Source organism: Trichomycterus rosablanca, chromosome 15, assembly GCF_030014385.1.
Source record: "Trichomycterus rosablanca isolate fTriRos1 chromosome 15, fTriRos1.hap1, whole genome shotgun sequence".
Classification (NCBI taxonomy): Eukaryota; Metazoa; Chordata; class Actinopteri; order Siluriformes; family Trichomycteridae; genus Trichomycterus; species Trichomycterus rosablanca.
In genome coordinates, this window is record NC_086002.1 from 15,982,941 (window position 1) to 15,999,735 (window position 16,795).

General features: G+C 36.4%; 2 protein-coding genes across 2 annotated transcripts in view; both read right to left on the reverse strand.

Moving 5' to 3' along the window:
* The window catches only part of ppp3r1b (protein phosphatase 3 (formerly 2B), regulatory s1ubunit B, alpha isoform, b), a 31,589-nt gene extending 23,676 nt beyond the window's left edge, over positions 1–7,913 (reverse strand). Inside the window, exon 1 of the mRNA XM_063010506.1 lies at positions 7,726–7,913. Coding sequence (XP_062866576.1) covers positions 7,726–7,728 — 3 coding nt within the window. The 5' untranslated portion in view covers positions 7,729–7,913. The remainder of the gene's footprint in view (positions 1–7,725) is intronic.
* A 1,885-nt stretch (positions 7,914–9,798) lies between these two features.
* Positions 9,799–15,138, reverse strand: cnrip1a (cannabinoid receptor interacting protein 1a). Its single transcript, XM_063010585.1, has 4 exons — positions 15,131–15,138; positions 14,584–14,812; positions 12,631–12,775; positions 9,799–11,374 (listed from the first exon to the last, which is right to left on the reverse strand). The coding sequence occupies exons 2-4, from the start codon at positions 14,760–14,762 to the stop codon at positions 11,210–11,212; spliced, it is 489 nt and encodes a 162-aa protein (XP_062866655.1). The 5' UTR covers positions 14,763–14,812; positions 15,131–15,138; the 3' UTR covers positions 9,799–11,209.
* Positions 15,139–16,795: the final 1,657 nt, after the last annotated feature.

Below are 16,795 nucleotides of genomic sequence, written 5' to 3' on the forward strand. Positions count from 1 at the left end.
TTCTAAGCCAAAAATCGTTTTAAATAAAGTTCTAAAACTAAATAAAAAACAGTATAGAGACAGCCAACTTTGTAAGAATATATGAAAAATATATATTTGTAAAAATATGTTTTAATGAATGGGGATAGTGGGCTTGTGACTTCAAACCCCCTTCTAGGCAACAGAAGTGTGCATGGCTGGGTGTAGGTGTGTGTGCATACAGGAGTGCATTTCACAATGCATGAGAAATGCAGTGCACTCCACAAGAAAAAAAACCCAGACCACTTAACACCGGGACACAGAAATGAGAAAAAGAAGAAAGTAATGAGAAAAAGAAAAGTAAGTTGACAGAACTAAGGTATGTAGAAGCAAAAAATTACATGAAGCCAGAAAAAGTACAACGGATATCAGAGTACAGGGAAGGTGTGACAAAGCTATTTGTCTGATTTTGCGATGACAATTATAAATTAGCATTATTAATTAATGCAAATTAATATAAATGCATAAAATGTTGTTTTTTTCTTTTTGGATTAGAACATCATTTTTTCGTGACCTTTTCTTGACCTCAAATCAGCTGTCCAAACCCTCACACTAGTTTCACTCTCATTTCAAATGTAGCATCGACTGTTTGAGATTAATTTAAATGACCTTTTCAAATGACAGCACTAATTGAACATACTATTCTGGTTAAAAGTAGTTGATAATGTTGATCCAATACCGATATCCTAACATCAATGCTGCTGATTTACAGTAAAGCACACCATTAAAGATGGAATGCAGAAGCTTTGCTTTTCACACTCAGTGTTGGTAAACCACTAAATGGACGATACTGGATGATACTATAATTTCTAATAATATTTTAAAGCATGAGTGGAGCGGTTAAGATTTATATGCACACCAATTTACTGATGCTTTATTTTAATTTGGAAGAACTCAAGACATTTCATGTATCATGGACCCTCTAATACCAATGTCACAGCCTATAGAGCTGTTGATGCTGATGATGTGCATCTCAATTGACTTATGTACCCACAATTAAGACATCAAAAATAACACAAATAATGATGGAGTGACAGTTTAAAATATATGATTCATATTATAAAAAATATTGTGCTTGTATAAAAAAATAAATGCACACGTTAATAATTAATAAATCAACCTAAAAACACATCCATTAAATGCTCTTATCACAAACCATAAAACTGCTGGGGGAAACTCTGAAAAAAAGACAGTAACTGAACTAAAATGTTCACATGGCACATAATGCTTACCCGTGTTTAGCTCATGCAGCATGTGCTTATAAGATTTTGTTTTAACAAATACTTGGCTGTAGCTGATCTACAATCCATCAATTTATTGTGTTTACCAAATACGTAATTGACAGTTTCAGTTATTAAACCACTCCCACTGCTTTTTAATCCCTTTTAAAAAGACAAACAAACTAAAGAATACAATTGGTGTAATGACTCAACATTATTTTAAAAAAAAACTGAAAAGACTTGAGACAGCAGCACCTTAAATATGTGATTGTGTCATAATAAAGGTGTGGTTATACTTGATATGTGACTACCTGTATGTGTATGGCCGCGACTCTGCTGATGTACTGGTTTGTGGCTGTAGCTCAAATCCTATTCCATTAAACCTGCTCTAAACTGCTTATGTTTTATACATTACATATTCACAATGAAAGTAAATAGTTTTACAGTAAAGATGTTTTACATGGAAAGGTAGTATTTAAAAAAACAGAGTACAAGCATTAGTTTGTTAGGTCTGTAAGAATCTACTGCAGTCAGTGAAAATTATCTGGCATCTGCAAAGGTTGTAAATCAGTCGAAAATGAAAGCCAAGTGACTCCAAATAGCACTCATCATATTTACTTTGCTGGTTCAGATTTAGTAATTTAGAAGCTAAAGTTTGACTTGAACTGAGAAAGGAGCTAGTAAGAGTTTAGACTAGGGATGTCCCGATCCGATCTCAAAGATCGGAATAGGGGCTGATCAAGGCATTTTTTAACTGATCGGTATCGGCTTTACTAAAGCCGATCCTAATCCCGATCTTTAGTTTTACGTCAGCATGTCCGCTGCGTGGAAATACTTCAAATTGGAAAGTGAAACAAGTCCAACAGTGAAGTGTAATGTCTGCAATGTGAGCGAATTTTACTATTTATATGGTGTGTGAGTCAAGGATCACTCCGGTTTACAAAACAATAACTTTTAATCCGAGTATGAAAACTTCAGGGACCATAACATACAGCTTTTACGAGTTTACGTGTTACAAGACTGAACGACATCTCAGTATCAAGCACTCGGATTGGCTTAGTTATGTAACCGAGCGTCGTAGTGATGCACTTGCTTAATAAAAAAATTAATACACGGTATATTCACAAATTGTCAGGAGCATAACACTTTATTAACTTCTTCTGTTACGGTACCGAATAGCGGACAGCTAAAGTCATCGCGTTAGCCAAGCATGCTATTCCATGCACTATGGAAGCCCCAAAGGGTCAAAACACACTCACTTCGCGTAGAAACGTCCATCAAACCATTGTCACAACATTTTGAGTGTTCCAGTTTTACTACTACAATGCTGCACTAAGTTTGTTTACTTTTATTTTGTACAAATAAAAGAACATTAAGCAATAGCTTGGCTGCAGGCATTTTTCCCCCTACAGCACTGCAGAGCTATTCAGCTGTTAAACATATACATTGGATTAATTTGAATAACTGTAATGTACTTGAAGTGTGCACTGTGTAAACAGTATTATCTAGTTCGTATCTAGACAATATCTAGAAACAACAAGTATCGGTATGAGATTCTGTATCGGATCGGGATCAAAATTAATGATCGGGAACAAAAAAACGTGATCGGGACATCCCTAGTTTAGACTGTTGATCTGAAACTCACCTGTGCATCCTCTGTGCGTAGCGCCAGCTAAGTGTGCAAACTCATTTCGAGAAAGAGCTACCATTGTAATCAGAACAAGGAAACCTTTTTAACACTTACATTTTTTAAATTATAAATGACAGAAGACAGATGTAACAAATGTAAGCGGTTTTCGTTGACTAATGACGATTATCGGTTAAAAAAAAATTGGGGAACACCCAGGTTGCGGGGCAAAACACCAGCACTGGGATTCTGAACATAAGAGGGGGCGGGGTCTTTGATGCTGTGTAAGGACCCTGCTTAGTAGCTTGTACAGAAGTGGAGGAATGGGGAGATCAGTGTGTGAGCCTTCATGCACAAAACTGACCTCACATGCAAAGCAGACAAAGTATGGGCAAATAAGAAGAGGTCGATGGAAAGCACACCAATCAATGGGAGAAAGTTTCTGGCAAATATACCCTCCTCGGACACAATCGGGGTCTCTAGCACAGGAAGACGAAATAAAAAGGACTGAAGGTTCAAGTCTTACAACGACCTAACAGGACCCTTAGGACCCTTAAGCAACACCCTTAACCGCAGTTGCGGGGATTGTAATGATTGTTTGATTTGAAATGTATAAAAGCATCTGTCAAATGTCCAAATGTTGCCCTCCAATTAGTTTGACTGGCAATATACTATACTGACACTCCTTCTAATTCCAGAATTCATGTGTTTCAGCCATGAATAAATGGATTAAATAAAAGGAAATATTTGCTTTCAATTTTCAGCAGCAGTTTAGGGAAAGCCCATTCCTGTTCCAGCATGACCGCACCCCTGTGCACAAAGCAAGGTCTATAAACATAAAGAAAACTTTGGTTCAAAGAACCTCCAGTGGCCTGCACAGAGCCCTGACCTCAGCCCCACTGAACAACTTTGGAATGAAGTGAAACATCAATTGACACTTTCTTGACCAACATTAGTGCACAGTCATACATATGCTCTTTTAGCTAAATGAGCACAATTTTCCACAGACATGAAAAGCCCTCTCAAAAAAGTAGCCGTTATAGTTGAAAAGATCTCATAGTGGTCAGTCTTTTAATACCATTTGTTTTTGAAATGGGATGACCAACAACCTAATGGTCATGTGTCCAAATACTTTTGGCCATTCAGCGTATTCACAGATACACAAACAATCTAGCATGTGCTATTCACCAACAGTGATTTTAACAAGGTCAAGTATTACTTCAGTCAGCACTGTTTGTTTATGAATGGACAAGCAATATTTCTTTTTAGGAAAACGCTTGATAAGGCAGAGAGGAACAAGTTGGTCTTCAACTTCAAAAAGGCTAGAGAGTTCAAGGACTTGTTGAGCCCTGGAAAAAAATGTGCAATAAATACAACAGAGGAGTTTACAGGTGTTAACCATGTGTGGATGCACATCGTAGGTGGAAATTATGCTTAAGGCTGCATTCACATGAAGCGCGGCAGAACTGCTTATACACTGGCTGTGCCACTGTTTTCTAAGGCAGGGGTTTTCAACCTTTTTGGACATGTGCCCCCCTTCGTGTGCCAACCGCGAACTTGCCCCCCGTTACTTCACAGAGTCAAGCATAGACAAAAGTTCATCAATTACTAAATTGGTTAGTTCAGGATCATCTGCTCTGACTGACAGAAAACGTTTAGCTCCACAGACAGAACGACTCTGAGTCGGCTCCCGCTCTGTGGTAATACTCAGTATAATTAAGCCTGAGCTTTTTAAGGTAAGCGAGTCACACAAAATGTTCTGTAGTAGTTGGTGTTTATTTAAAACCGCAACATTTATTATAACAGTAAACACGGAGAGATTAATGAGAAAAGAAACTTACGCTGCGCTTGAAATGAATCGACTCCTGAATCACTTATAATCGATACTGTGAACAGAGCGTCTCTCTTAAAGACACACACACGTCCTAAAAAAATCTCGTTAATGCCAATGAGATAAAGTGTTTATATGACATAGACAGAAGGAAAGTACAGATGTGGCAGAGAGAAACTGATTCTTACAGTTTTACAAAAGCCTAACTGTTGTGTTCCACTTTAAATGAGAACCATGGCATCCTGAGAACAACACAGCACAGCGACTAGTAAACTGTAAAATGTGGAGTCTAAGTTTGCATTTTAGATAGCAAGTTTTCTCATCCTGATACCACTTCTTGTGGCTTTGGAGCTCTTTAATATGTTTTAATTTGCCCTTAAATTAATGAAACAATAAAGTTTTATAAACCCACATTATTCTTTTACTACGTTTTTATCTCCATCTCCAAATGACGACACTGCAGAGCATTTATTTATAAACCAAAACGGTCAATACATATGGTAAATTGTTTTCAAGCTTGCCGCTTAGTGGCCCAGCCAAAAATGGCAATTTTGTCATGTATTATGTAAAAGATTTTAAGACTGCAGTAAGCTTTAAAATGCACCCAGATTTACGGTGAACAAAGTGCAAAACACTCATAATATGAAAGGTGCCTAACTGTATGACAACACGACTGGTCACTGGGTCCACAAACTTGACCACAGTTGTATCAGAGTAATGCACCACCTAAATGTACTGAAATCTGCACTGTCCCATATTTTAATGTACTTAGTTCTACAAATAAGGGGTAAATAGAAAAAGCATAAAGACACAAAGCTATTAAAAATAATGAGAAAACATAGGACTGGCTGCCTTTCATCTGTACATTCTGTAAACCGTAAGCTCTCAACCACAAATGGCAATATAACTGAAGAAAATTGCTGGATTAACATTTTAATGCCAGAAGTATAACCATATAAAAAGTGTCTTATGAAATACTGTTTACACATTTACTGCGATTAATCTATCTAATAACAGAACATCTACCACGATCAGCCATCATGCTTAATTAATTGTTGTTTAGTGCAAACACACACACACTCACACACACCAATGGGTCAAAACATTTAAACCACCCAGCTAATATGCTGTCAAAACAGCCCTGATCTGGTAAGCCATGGACCCTTCATGTCCTCCGACATCAGTAAGTCTTGGCCACCCAAAAATCTGTATGCTGTTCATAGCTTGTCTCACCTATATAAATTATCTTAATTGTAGACTGGGAAAATAATGAGGCTTTAACTAGGCTATGAAGCCCAAGGGCACAAAAAAATATCTTCCTGGCCTATTTCAGTAGGCACAATCCAATATAGACAAGCCTCTTCCAGAACATTCTGGTGTGAAAATTTTTAACAGTAGGTTGCACAGTGAGGGCCCTCCATGAGATCACTCAGAATAAAAGCACCATAAATAGAGATTTAGTTATGAGGTTACAAGTGTACAGAGCAATAGTAACCACCACTAAAATCAAAGGTAAATTTTTACAAAGGCTCCATTTTCTAAAGGCATTTGGACAAAAACAGATCCGTTTATTTATTTAATATCCAAATAAAATAGACACTTTCTAGAAAGAAAAAAAACATAATTTTACATCACAAGTCCTTAAAAATTTAAACTATATCCAGTTCTTATAATACCTTATAATAGCTTATTTGAGCTTATTTTTCGATTCAAGATGGACTAACTACAGTAATATGAGCAACCAAATGTTTAAATCTTAAAGCATATAATAAAAGACCAACTAAATAAAATCACTGTTAAATACCTGCTGGTGTCATCATTATCTTAACATAGATTATTGAACCTTTTTGCACAAACATAATGCTGAACTATTAGGTTCCTTATAATAACACATTAAATACTTCATAAGTATAATCGTAAAGACATAGGGTGACATCTTGGTTTTATTGGTTACAGTGTTGACTACAGCAGCAGATACCATGCTTTTATTTATGCGCAGTACAGACAAAGTCTCCTCTGATGGCCATCTCTGAAGGGTTTTGCAATTACTTGTCAGTGAGCACAACTTAACTAATGGTCTGAATCAGCAGGGAAATGTCTTACCAGCATTTCATGTTCTGGTTTGTTCAACCAGTACATTTAATAATAAACGTCAATAATGAGACAACACTACGCTGACTCCACGATGAAAACATTTCTAACACATTTATAATGCCACTAGCAAGAAATATGTAAACAAGCTAGCCCTGCTTTGTGTTTTTCATTGACTTATTTGCAATAGTAAAAACTATTAAATATTGACCTGTGTACTTTTAATGTCCTGCTATGTAAACGCTGGCATTTAATTGCATATGGTTGAAAGGTAACACCATCTGACCAGAAATACAAGAACACACACACACAAAAAAATAATTTTACATTGCTACCTTGCAAATGAGTAAAGATAAATGGTGGATCAGAGGATGAAGAGAAACATGCCATTTAATTATTAGGAAAATGATCAATTTAAAAGGGTTAAAAGCATCTCCTGTCACTCACCCAATTGCACATTTTAATTTACTTTAGCTTGACAGCACATCATTACAGTGAATGAAGCGCCACTAATGTGGCAGTTTACTGGTTTCCTACCGATTACACCATGTTTTTCGCCCTTTCTAGTCTTTTCAAAAAATGCCAACCTTACAGACTGACCAGTTTTACCCTAAAACAAGTTTAATGGCTGTTATTTGACCGGTTGTGTGGCATATAGTGAACATAAATACCATATTAACCAGCTCATTTTAGCCTACCCGTCAGAACGTGGGCCAAAATCCATTGGTCTGTTTTCTCATATCACGACACGCCAAAAAAACAACATTAGTTCTTCAAAATTGTCTTGTTTACAAACAAAAATCATTTAAGAGCTGGTGGTCATTATATGTTATCTTTATCTTATTGCTGATGGCTGTGAAGCTTGTATGCTAACATTTAGTCGGTTATGCTAACTACACTGTAGCAACCAGCCACTGCCTCCGCTATGTTCTACTCACCATCCTGTCAGTCGGTCTGTCTTCGTCTTCCCAAACGCAGTGTCACCGAATACGTCGCAGAACTGTAAATTCAGGTGAAACCCAATGTTTTGTCGTCGCAGAGCCAGTTCTCGTTGTGTACCGGCGGGTAAAGGGCTCACTGCAGCAGGTTTGTAGGTCCGCAGCGCGGAAACAGGCGGAGCGGCTTCAGCTACAGCACACACACTAGTGATGTGTCGTTTGTAAAAGAGTCAGTACATATGGTTCTTTTAAGTGACTCGATTTGAAGTGTTCGTTTAAAGACGCCAAATAGATCCCGAGGGCCCCTGCCACTGTGTTTCAAGGCAACTGTTAAAAAAAAACAGAAGACAAAAGAGTTGCAACAATAAGTGTAAAATCAGTGACATTGTTGGAAAATAATGTCTAGAGTGTCTAAATTCTGAAATTACCAAAAATAATGTTTGAATAAAAAAATGTTGCTACATCTGAGGCAATGCTACTGAAGGATCCGTTAGAAGCCGAAAGTGTCGACTCACTATGGTGAGCTGGGTCAATTGATACGATTCATTTAAAAAAGAGTCGAACAGCCCATCACTATAGCACACACTGCACAGCTGAGGAGGGGGAGGGGCGTCACTACAGTTCATCCGGGTACTTCTGTCTTCATCTCGCTGACTACGTCCGCATACTACCGTACTAAATAGTGTGTGGACATTATACGCAAGCCATTACTGGATTGATATAGCTACTATATTTATCAGAAGTATACTATTATACTATTTTGTACGTTAGTATAGTACATTGGATGGACGGATAGATAGATAGATAGATAGATAGATAGATAGATAGATAGATAGATAGATAGATAGATAGACAGACAGACAGACAGACAGACAGACAGACAGATAGGAATGAAAAAAAATTGGGTGGCACATTGGCGCAGTGGGTAGCGCTGGGCTGGGCCTTCACAGCAAGAAAGGTCTGGGTTTTGTTCCCCAGCTGGGCACCAGGGTCCTTTTTGTCAGAAGTTTGTTATGTTTTCCCTGTGTTTGTGTGGGTTTCCTCCTGGTGCTCCAGTTTCCTCCCACAAGTCCAAAGACATGCAGTCAGGTCAGTCAGGCACCAAGTGGATTTGATGTTTATTTTACACAAATAGATGTTCGTGTTGTGGAACACTTTAGTCGCCTTCTACGTCTTATCACCAATAGCTGATCAATGCTTTTGCATATAAACAAACATCTGTAACAAAAGCACAAATGCTTGCAGGTTATTTACACTCTTTATACATATTACACACCTTGTTACTACTCTTTACTCTATGCCCACTGTTGATGACGCATGCTTGACTCCCAAAAACGGGTGGAAACGCGGGCCGGTTCTCTAAAAAACACCAAGGTTCAAAGAAGCCTGAACAGAACCGTTTTTTTCCTGTGTGGAGTTTATATGTTCCCTCAGTGTCTGGCTGGATTTCCTACGGGTGCTCCGGTTTCCTGCCACTGTCCAAAGCCATGCAGTCAGGTTAACTGGGGATATAAAATTGCCCTAGGTATAAGTGTGTGTGTATTTGCCCTGTGACGGACTAGCGACCTGTCCAGGGCGTTTCCTACCTTTCGCCCAGTGAATTGGACCCATCGTGACTCTGAATATGATAAAGCGGTGGTAAAAAAAGATAATGAACAAATAAATGAAGTATTTAAGTAATTCTCAGTTCATTAAAACAACTTAACCATAGTTTGATTGAATGGACAAATAAAAAAACATAAAGAAAATGACCCGCTGAAAGGTTACGATGACACAAGAACGTTATTGCACTATTCTGCTGTCAGAAGAAAAATGCACCTGCAACCTCATCACATCTGAAGTGAAACAATAGAAGTGGCCGATGGTTTGTTAGTGGTCGGGACTCAGGCTAGTATGCAAACAAAATCTGGATAAGCCAGAGGCATTTTGGAAACAGGTGCAGTGCACTAACAAAGCTCAGTAAGGTTCATCGCAACGTAAACAGGTAGAAAACATAAAAAGTAATAAAGCAACAACATAAATAGAACTGGAAAACTGTTATAATATTATTGTGCACAATAAATACCCACATCATTTACATATAAATAGCTGTCATTGCGGGCAGAAACAGAGTACAGCAAAATTCTGAAGAAATAATATGCCTTGATTAAGGCAGTGTTAGTAAAAGTACAGATAAATGAATATGTACCCATGACAGCATCACAATGTACAGTATATCAATAATCAGTAGTTGCTTGATAAAGTAATCCATTTATATTGCCTATTTGTTGTTCTGAGAATAATATATAAAAAAAAAATTATTTTACTCAATAAAACAATCACAATCCCTAGTAAAGCTGCTCTTCATATTTACTTTTATTTATCTGTATTTATCTTTTTTGATGTGGTATCCACTGCAGGGACAACTTAGCAACTGGGGTCTCCTGATTACTTAGTGACAAATAATAGTCAACATTTTCCAGTATCAGGAATTATTGTGCAATTGATGAGGCAAGGAAAATAAACATCACAACAGGATTCTGTACTACCAGATTAGAGGATTTGTATACGTTTGGCTTACCCAGACCTGAATGATATGCAAATGGCAGACTCATTGTCATTTTATTTATTAACTTCTATGTTTTATTCCACCAAATATCATTATACTAATTATAAACTGTTGTAATGGTTTCATTTCAAATGAAATTGTCACTGCCAATCCATTGCAGGGCTTCCGAAAAGCATAGCCAATCATGTCTGTGTAGACTGGTTACAAAGAATTACACCTATTGAATTTTGACTGGATCTGTACTAGAGACATTATGATATTAGCAAATAACAGACCACCAGAAATGAGTGTTTTATTTTATTTATTTTATGGTTGTTTTTTGTTTTGTTTTTCTCAGATGGCTAAGTAATAGCACAAGCTTCTGCAGTAATAACTTTATATAATACATGTTTAAAAAAATCCAGTATGGATATAGTATGGATATAATATACCCAGTTTCACCTATAATTCAAGATAGTTTCACTAATAATGTATCTAATGAAAGTGGGCCTACACTCACTATTTTAATGTGTTAACACAGTACATGCATCATAGATGAAAAAAACATACATTTCAATACAATAAATCATGTAAACCGATATGTATAAAAACAGAACTTGCACAATAAATTACTCAAAAATCCAGTCAATAAGAAAAATGTGCAGCATTGATCTCATTGATTGTAGACTTTCTTCTCTTTTCCTAAAATCAATTCAAACAATCCAAAAAAGCTTTCATGGCTAACAATGTAATCAGTGGGAGACAGATCACATATTACAAACTAAGTATAGTAATAGATGTCCACTGTCTTTTATGCATTACTAGCCATGTTAGCCTTTTTGCAAGCATATTTTATTATCCAGTACATAAACTGCCCGGTGATGGTTACTGTCCACATTGATAAAGTACTGCTGCTGCTGCTGCGCTTGGATCAGTTATTGCTTAAGAGGTTGCATTTCACTGGAAGACCTCCTTGTTGATCCACATGAGACTTCGTGTTTCGTTGGGCTTCACCTCGTAGTCGATGCAGCTGAATTTGTTGCCGAACTGACAGTGCTCACGCTTGTAGTAGTTGTAGTATTTTACCTGCCACACTGTCTCAAAGACACCCGCTTCCTTGAACTGATGAGACAAAATGTAGGTTATGTTTGATATGATTCTTTTCTTTGCTATTACTTTCACACCTGAAAACCACAATTTTTAAATTAAGCAATATGATTTTTTATGCTTTATGAAAAGTCCATTTGTAAAGTCAGTTCAGTCATTAAGTAAGGAATTTGAGTTAGTGAGTAAGTAAGTTTGGGTGTGTTTGGGCAAGTTTAAACACAGCTTGAACGCACTTCTGGGTACTAAATCTCTGGTTTGTCTGAAAATGGCGGTCTAAGGTTGTTTAACTTTTGAGTTGTAGAGAGTCAATGCAGAAATACTGCAGACATCTTGTTACTAAAAGTAGGCATTTCAACATTGGAAAAATAAAATTTGACATCAGAACATGGAGACATTGAAATGGGCTGTTCTGACATTGATAAAAGGCACTTTGACTTTGGAGAAGGCACTTTCGATATCTTGAGATGGTAAGTAGGAATTTTGATATAACAAATTTTATTGTCAAAATAAGCTATTCAATTTTAAACGTGGGCCTTAACACATCAAAAAGTAGCCTAAAATCATTTTGAATCACATAATGATTGTCAATTTAGTGCAGCCTGTAGGAAACCAAACTACCTGGAAAAAGCTGATGCATGACATGAGAACATGACAAACTTGAGCATCATTAGCATCCTATGTTCCCATTAACATTCCATGTACATGCTTTTCATCATTAGCATCATATGTTAAAACCTATAAAATTTAAGAGCATTTACTTTTTGCAACAAGCCTACTTTAATTAAGATTACCCCTAAATGTATTTATTCATATAAACATTAACTATAAGATGTAGATCCTGCAAATCTAAATGTGTGCTAGGCTATTTGTCGATAACATCGCCATTAAAGGGAGCCCATTACAAATACTCAGGTCAATATTTATATAGGCAAGTGCCTGTGGCAGACAAAATTGGCCACTAGTCGGATGTGTGGGAAAAGACCGGACCTAAAAGGGGTGGGATCTTCAATGCTGAGTAAGAACCCTAGTTGCCCAGTTTTCTTAAAACGTTTTTTCTTCTAAAAAGGGTAAAATGGTAAAAGGTTTGTTTGGTAACCTCTCACTCGGATTTATGAGGTAAATTACATTTATTTGAAACCTTCTCTAATAGAGAATTCATACTTACAAATAAAAACTACCTAAACGTGCTGGTATAGCAACTAAAAGTTTACATTTTATTGATAAAAAAAAGCTAATTATAGGTCTTAATACTGCAGTAAATGGCAGCTTACCTGTATGGAAACTTGTACAGGTTGCCTGTCTCCGCTTTTGGTGTGTGGTACACCCTCTGTGTCATAAAACCCATGATAAACAGCTGTTTCATCATCATTGGACTGCAGCTCCAGATCAAAATCCTTTCCACCAATTCCCATGGTGCTGAAAAGTTAAATCAATATAGCCAATATTGGGCAACCATCTGCTTTTTAAAGATGTACTTTTAGTCTGGTTAAAGTAATAATATAATATTGATTCATTCCTGACAAGAGTCACGGTGGACCAGAGACTTATGCAGAAACAATGGATTCAAGGCGGCAATACACCCAGGACAGGGCCATTTATGAATTTTTATTAATCATATTACTCACATAAACGTGCCAGTGGGATAATTTGTCCATAGGTGTAAAATAAGGGGTGTATTACTACCTTATGCTGAGTGATTCTAAAATAGGCTTTTCACCATATTTCTGGTCAGGTGTGATAAGCAGTTGTTGACAATAAAATATATAAACAAAGAAATTAATTAATGAATTACCATTCTTTATCACAATATATTTGGAAATCATATAGAGCAGGTCTGTTCAGTTCATTTAAAATGAGCATCACTTTTTTAAATAATTACAGCAAGCCACAATGATCTGTCTATTCCATGTTATAAATTCTATTAAAACTTTTCTACCAGTACTCACTTTTCTTTTATTATACAGCTTTGTCATTTACATATCTAAATGTTTTTGTAGTTGTGTTATTTACATTTAATTACTTTCGCTGCACAAATTGGACATTAATCTATTTGGGGGTATGTTGTCCCAGTATGGGGCAGGGAGTCATGCTCTATGCAAATAACCCTTCTAAAAATGATGGTATAATATAAACATCTACTAAATCTATTCCTTTAATCAATAATTAGATAATCTTATGTATTATGTTTTAAGTTTATTCATAAATTTTCAGCAAAGTTATACTGTATATTTGTATAAATTGTTATTTTTATGACTATAAAACATAAAAACATAAATTTACCTAATTTAGAAAATAACACTAATATTTATAACAGGGGTGCTTGAATGGTGCAGCGGGGTTTAAATTCCCAGGGGTGCTATCTGTCGGCCGGGCAGCCACATACAGACATGTTTGTCCATATCTTGGTCGGGGGAGGAGGGTGGCTGTGGCTCAGTGATTAATCAGCATGGATTGGTTTGTTACTGGATTGCGTTCTCCGATTCTGGGGAAACCAGACCCACTGCAACCCTGACCAGGATAAAGTGTGGTAAATTTCATGTGAATAATTTTTTTAGCAGAGTAACACACAAAACTTTAAAAAAAAAAAAACGAATCTCATGAAATTAGAAAAAATAAAATCCATTTATGACAATATATTCCAGTAATTATTATTTAGGAATATTAAAGGGGTTAAGTAATGGTTTAACTATTTAAGTGAAAATTAAGTGCATCTATTTCAAAATTAAAGGCCCCTCAAAATTCATATATCATAAAATCTTATCAGCAAATTAGAAGAAATCACAGTACATTTAAACACCATGTGTATCATCATCTTTTTAATTACTATTATTACTGCTAATGTAATATGATATTGCTAGTACATATTGTAATGTCAGATACAGTATATCAGTGCTAGTAATATCCTATCGTCCAGCCTTTTTTAAAAGCTACCCGAGCTATTAGGCCTGAGTGTGTAAATAAATGATATAAAATGGTAAAATGATTATTTGTGGTTTTATTTGTGAAGGATCTTAAGGTTAACAGAGCTGAATTAAGGACAACGCCTATACAGTGCACTCATACACACATTTAACTGATAATACATGTGAACCGTTTTTTTTCCTTTTTGCAGGTGTATATTGCTTCAGAATTAAAGCCAAATGTGAAATTAGACTGTACTGATAAATGATAGACTGTAAGGATAAATGATGTTACTGTATATAAAACAGGGTGGTTCTACTCACGATGGTTCTGCGTTGCTCGGTTTCACCTGCACCTCGATTTTATATTTAGATCCTGTTAGTAATTTTATAGTCCTGGTCTGTCCGAACCGCGTCCCATCTGCTTTAAAAAACACTGGTCCATCATTCGGCTGGATCTTCAACGATACAGAGATATTAATTAAAGCAGGAACATCAGCCATGATTTGATAGAACCGATTAAAACACCGCTCCTCTGTCTCTGCGCTTTTAGCTATTAAATGGATGGGGAAACGGGTTGCCAGATAAGCGTAAACAACATCCCACATAGTATTATAAACACTTTTAAAAACTGAAATTATGAATTCTTTATGAGGCTGTTGAATAATTTTCTGTTACAAGTTACCATGAACAATATACTGTATAACTGTGATTTGTCATCAATAACAGTTTTTCCCATGGGAAAAAAATGTTTACTGGTTTTGTGTTTTGCAACATTTCGTGTAACGTTTAGATGCTATAAACTTTTGGTATTAATAACTATAACACAATTACATAATAATAATAATAATAATAATAATAATAATAATACATTTCTCGTTAGAGGTGTTCGTTCAGGGAGGTAAAAATTAAGCCAAGGATCACTTTAAAAGTGCTAGCGCATTGTGCCACCTCATCCCATTGGTTTGAATGGTGTGAAGCTAACTGTGTAACTGTGAAACTAACGGCCTTTTCACACCACAACTGTATTACTCCGCTGACACGTTGCCAGTAACAACAAGCCTCATGCACACAAGCCGCCGGTTGTTTTGGGCTCGTTAAAAAGCTATTGAAGACCCACACTAGCTGACAGAAAATGGTGGAGTGCAGTCCTCAGTGCAGAACATGACCCAGAAGACACAGTTCAGTGGCCACCAGTGAAGCGAGCCTGTTTGATGCCGATGCACATCCTACAGAGCAGCCTTTTTTTCTAACTGTACAATGAACGGAAGTGTGCAGATTAACATATACAAATAACGCAATAACTCTAATAAATAACTAAATTCTATCTTTTAATTCTTAATTAATTTAATTTTTAGCTTTTTCTCCTTTTCCTTTCATCTTCACTTATTCATATTCGCTTATTATTTTTCTTCCAAACTAGCATTTTTTTGTAGTGTTAAACTATATGCCTTTTTTAGCCTACTGTGTTAAGGCAGGGTAGATAATTTTTACCGTTGCATAGCAGCAACTCATTCGTTGTGGAACTACTTTTTGGCGGAAGGTATTGTCAGTATTAAAGCATATTCAATATGAAATTCAGGGCTTCTTTGATTTATTTCCTTTCTTTATTTTGTAAAAACTGTACTTGAGGTACTGTACTACTGACACTTGAGGTGTCAGTAGTACAGTACAGTATTCTATGTGTTCTCGTGTTCTATTGCTTAAATGACTTATTAAAATCCTCTCTACTTAGGCAGCTGTCTTTGTAGGCAGTAAGACAGATTTCGAACACACCCAATGTCTGATAACAAATTAGGTATTGCACCTGGGGGCAGCATCATGCCGTGGCAGTGACAAAGACAGGGAGACTGATATGACTCGAATGACAGATAATTTTGGCCACACATAAATGTCCTTAGAGAAAACTTAATTATGAGCACATGTAAATTCAGACTGGGGCAAAAGTTCCCCTTTCAACATGACAGTGACCCAAATCATATAGCAAAAACAACACATAAATGGCCACAGGGCAAGTCTTGAAAGTGGCACAGCCAAAACCCTGACTTAAACCCTATTGCACATTTGTGAAATGATCTGAAATTCTCGCTCACCATCAAATCTTACAGAGCTTAAGAAGATTTGACATGAAGAATGGAATTTACTGCCCAAATCTAGATGTGCAAAACTTGTATAAATGTGCCCAAGAATACTTTACTTCATTTTAATTTTTAATAAAAAAAATTAAGAAAAATAACTAAAAAAACATGTTTTACTCCTTCAGTTATATTTATTCAAAATCAAATCCAGAACACAATGATTTTATAACACTATGTCCAACAAGCTTGAAGGCATGTGTCCTCATAATCTGACCATAAAGCGTATATAACCAGCTAAAATACTATAATAACACTGTAATAACAAATAAATGATCAAAAAGCTCATTTTAATACTGATTTTCAAAAAAGTGGTAAATCAGCGGGACTGGCAACCTAGCTGAATGCTCCCAGGAAGCAGTGCTCAGAGATGCGGTGACGTAAGCAGAGTGGGGAAAGGT

What these genes read in the sequence shown, in the direction of transcription:
- cnrip1a (XM_063010585.1), bottom strand. Translation starts at nt 14,762, where the DNA reads ATGGCTGATGTTCCTGCTTTAATTAATATCTCTGTATCGTTGAAGATC. An exon ending in CCGAGCAACGCAGAACCATC is followed by an intron (nt 12,776 to 14,583) that starts GTGAGTAGAACC and finishes TTAACTTTTCAG; the next exon opens with CACCATGGGAATTGGTGGAA. An exon ending in CTGTACAAGTTTCCATACAG is followed by an intron (nt 11,375 to 12,630) that starts GTAAGCTGCCAT and finishes TTGTCTCATCAG; the next exon opens with TTCAAGGAAGCGGGTGTCTT.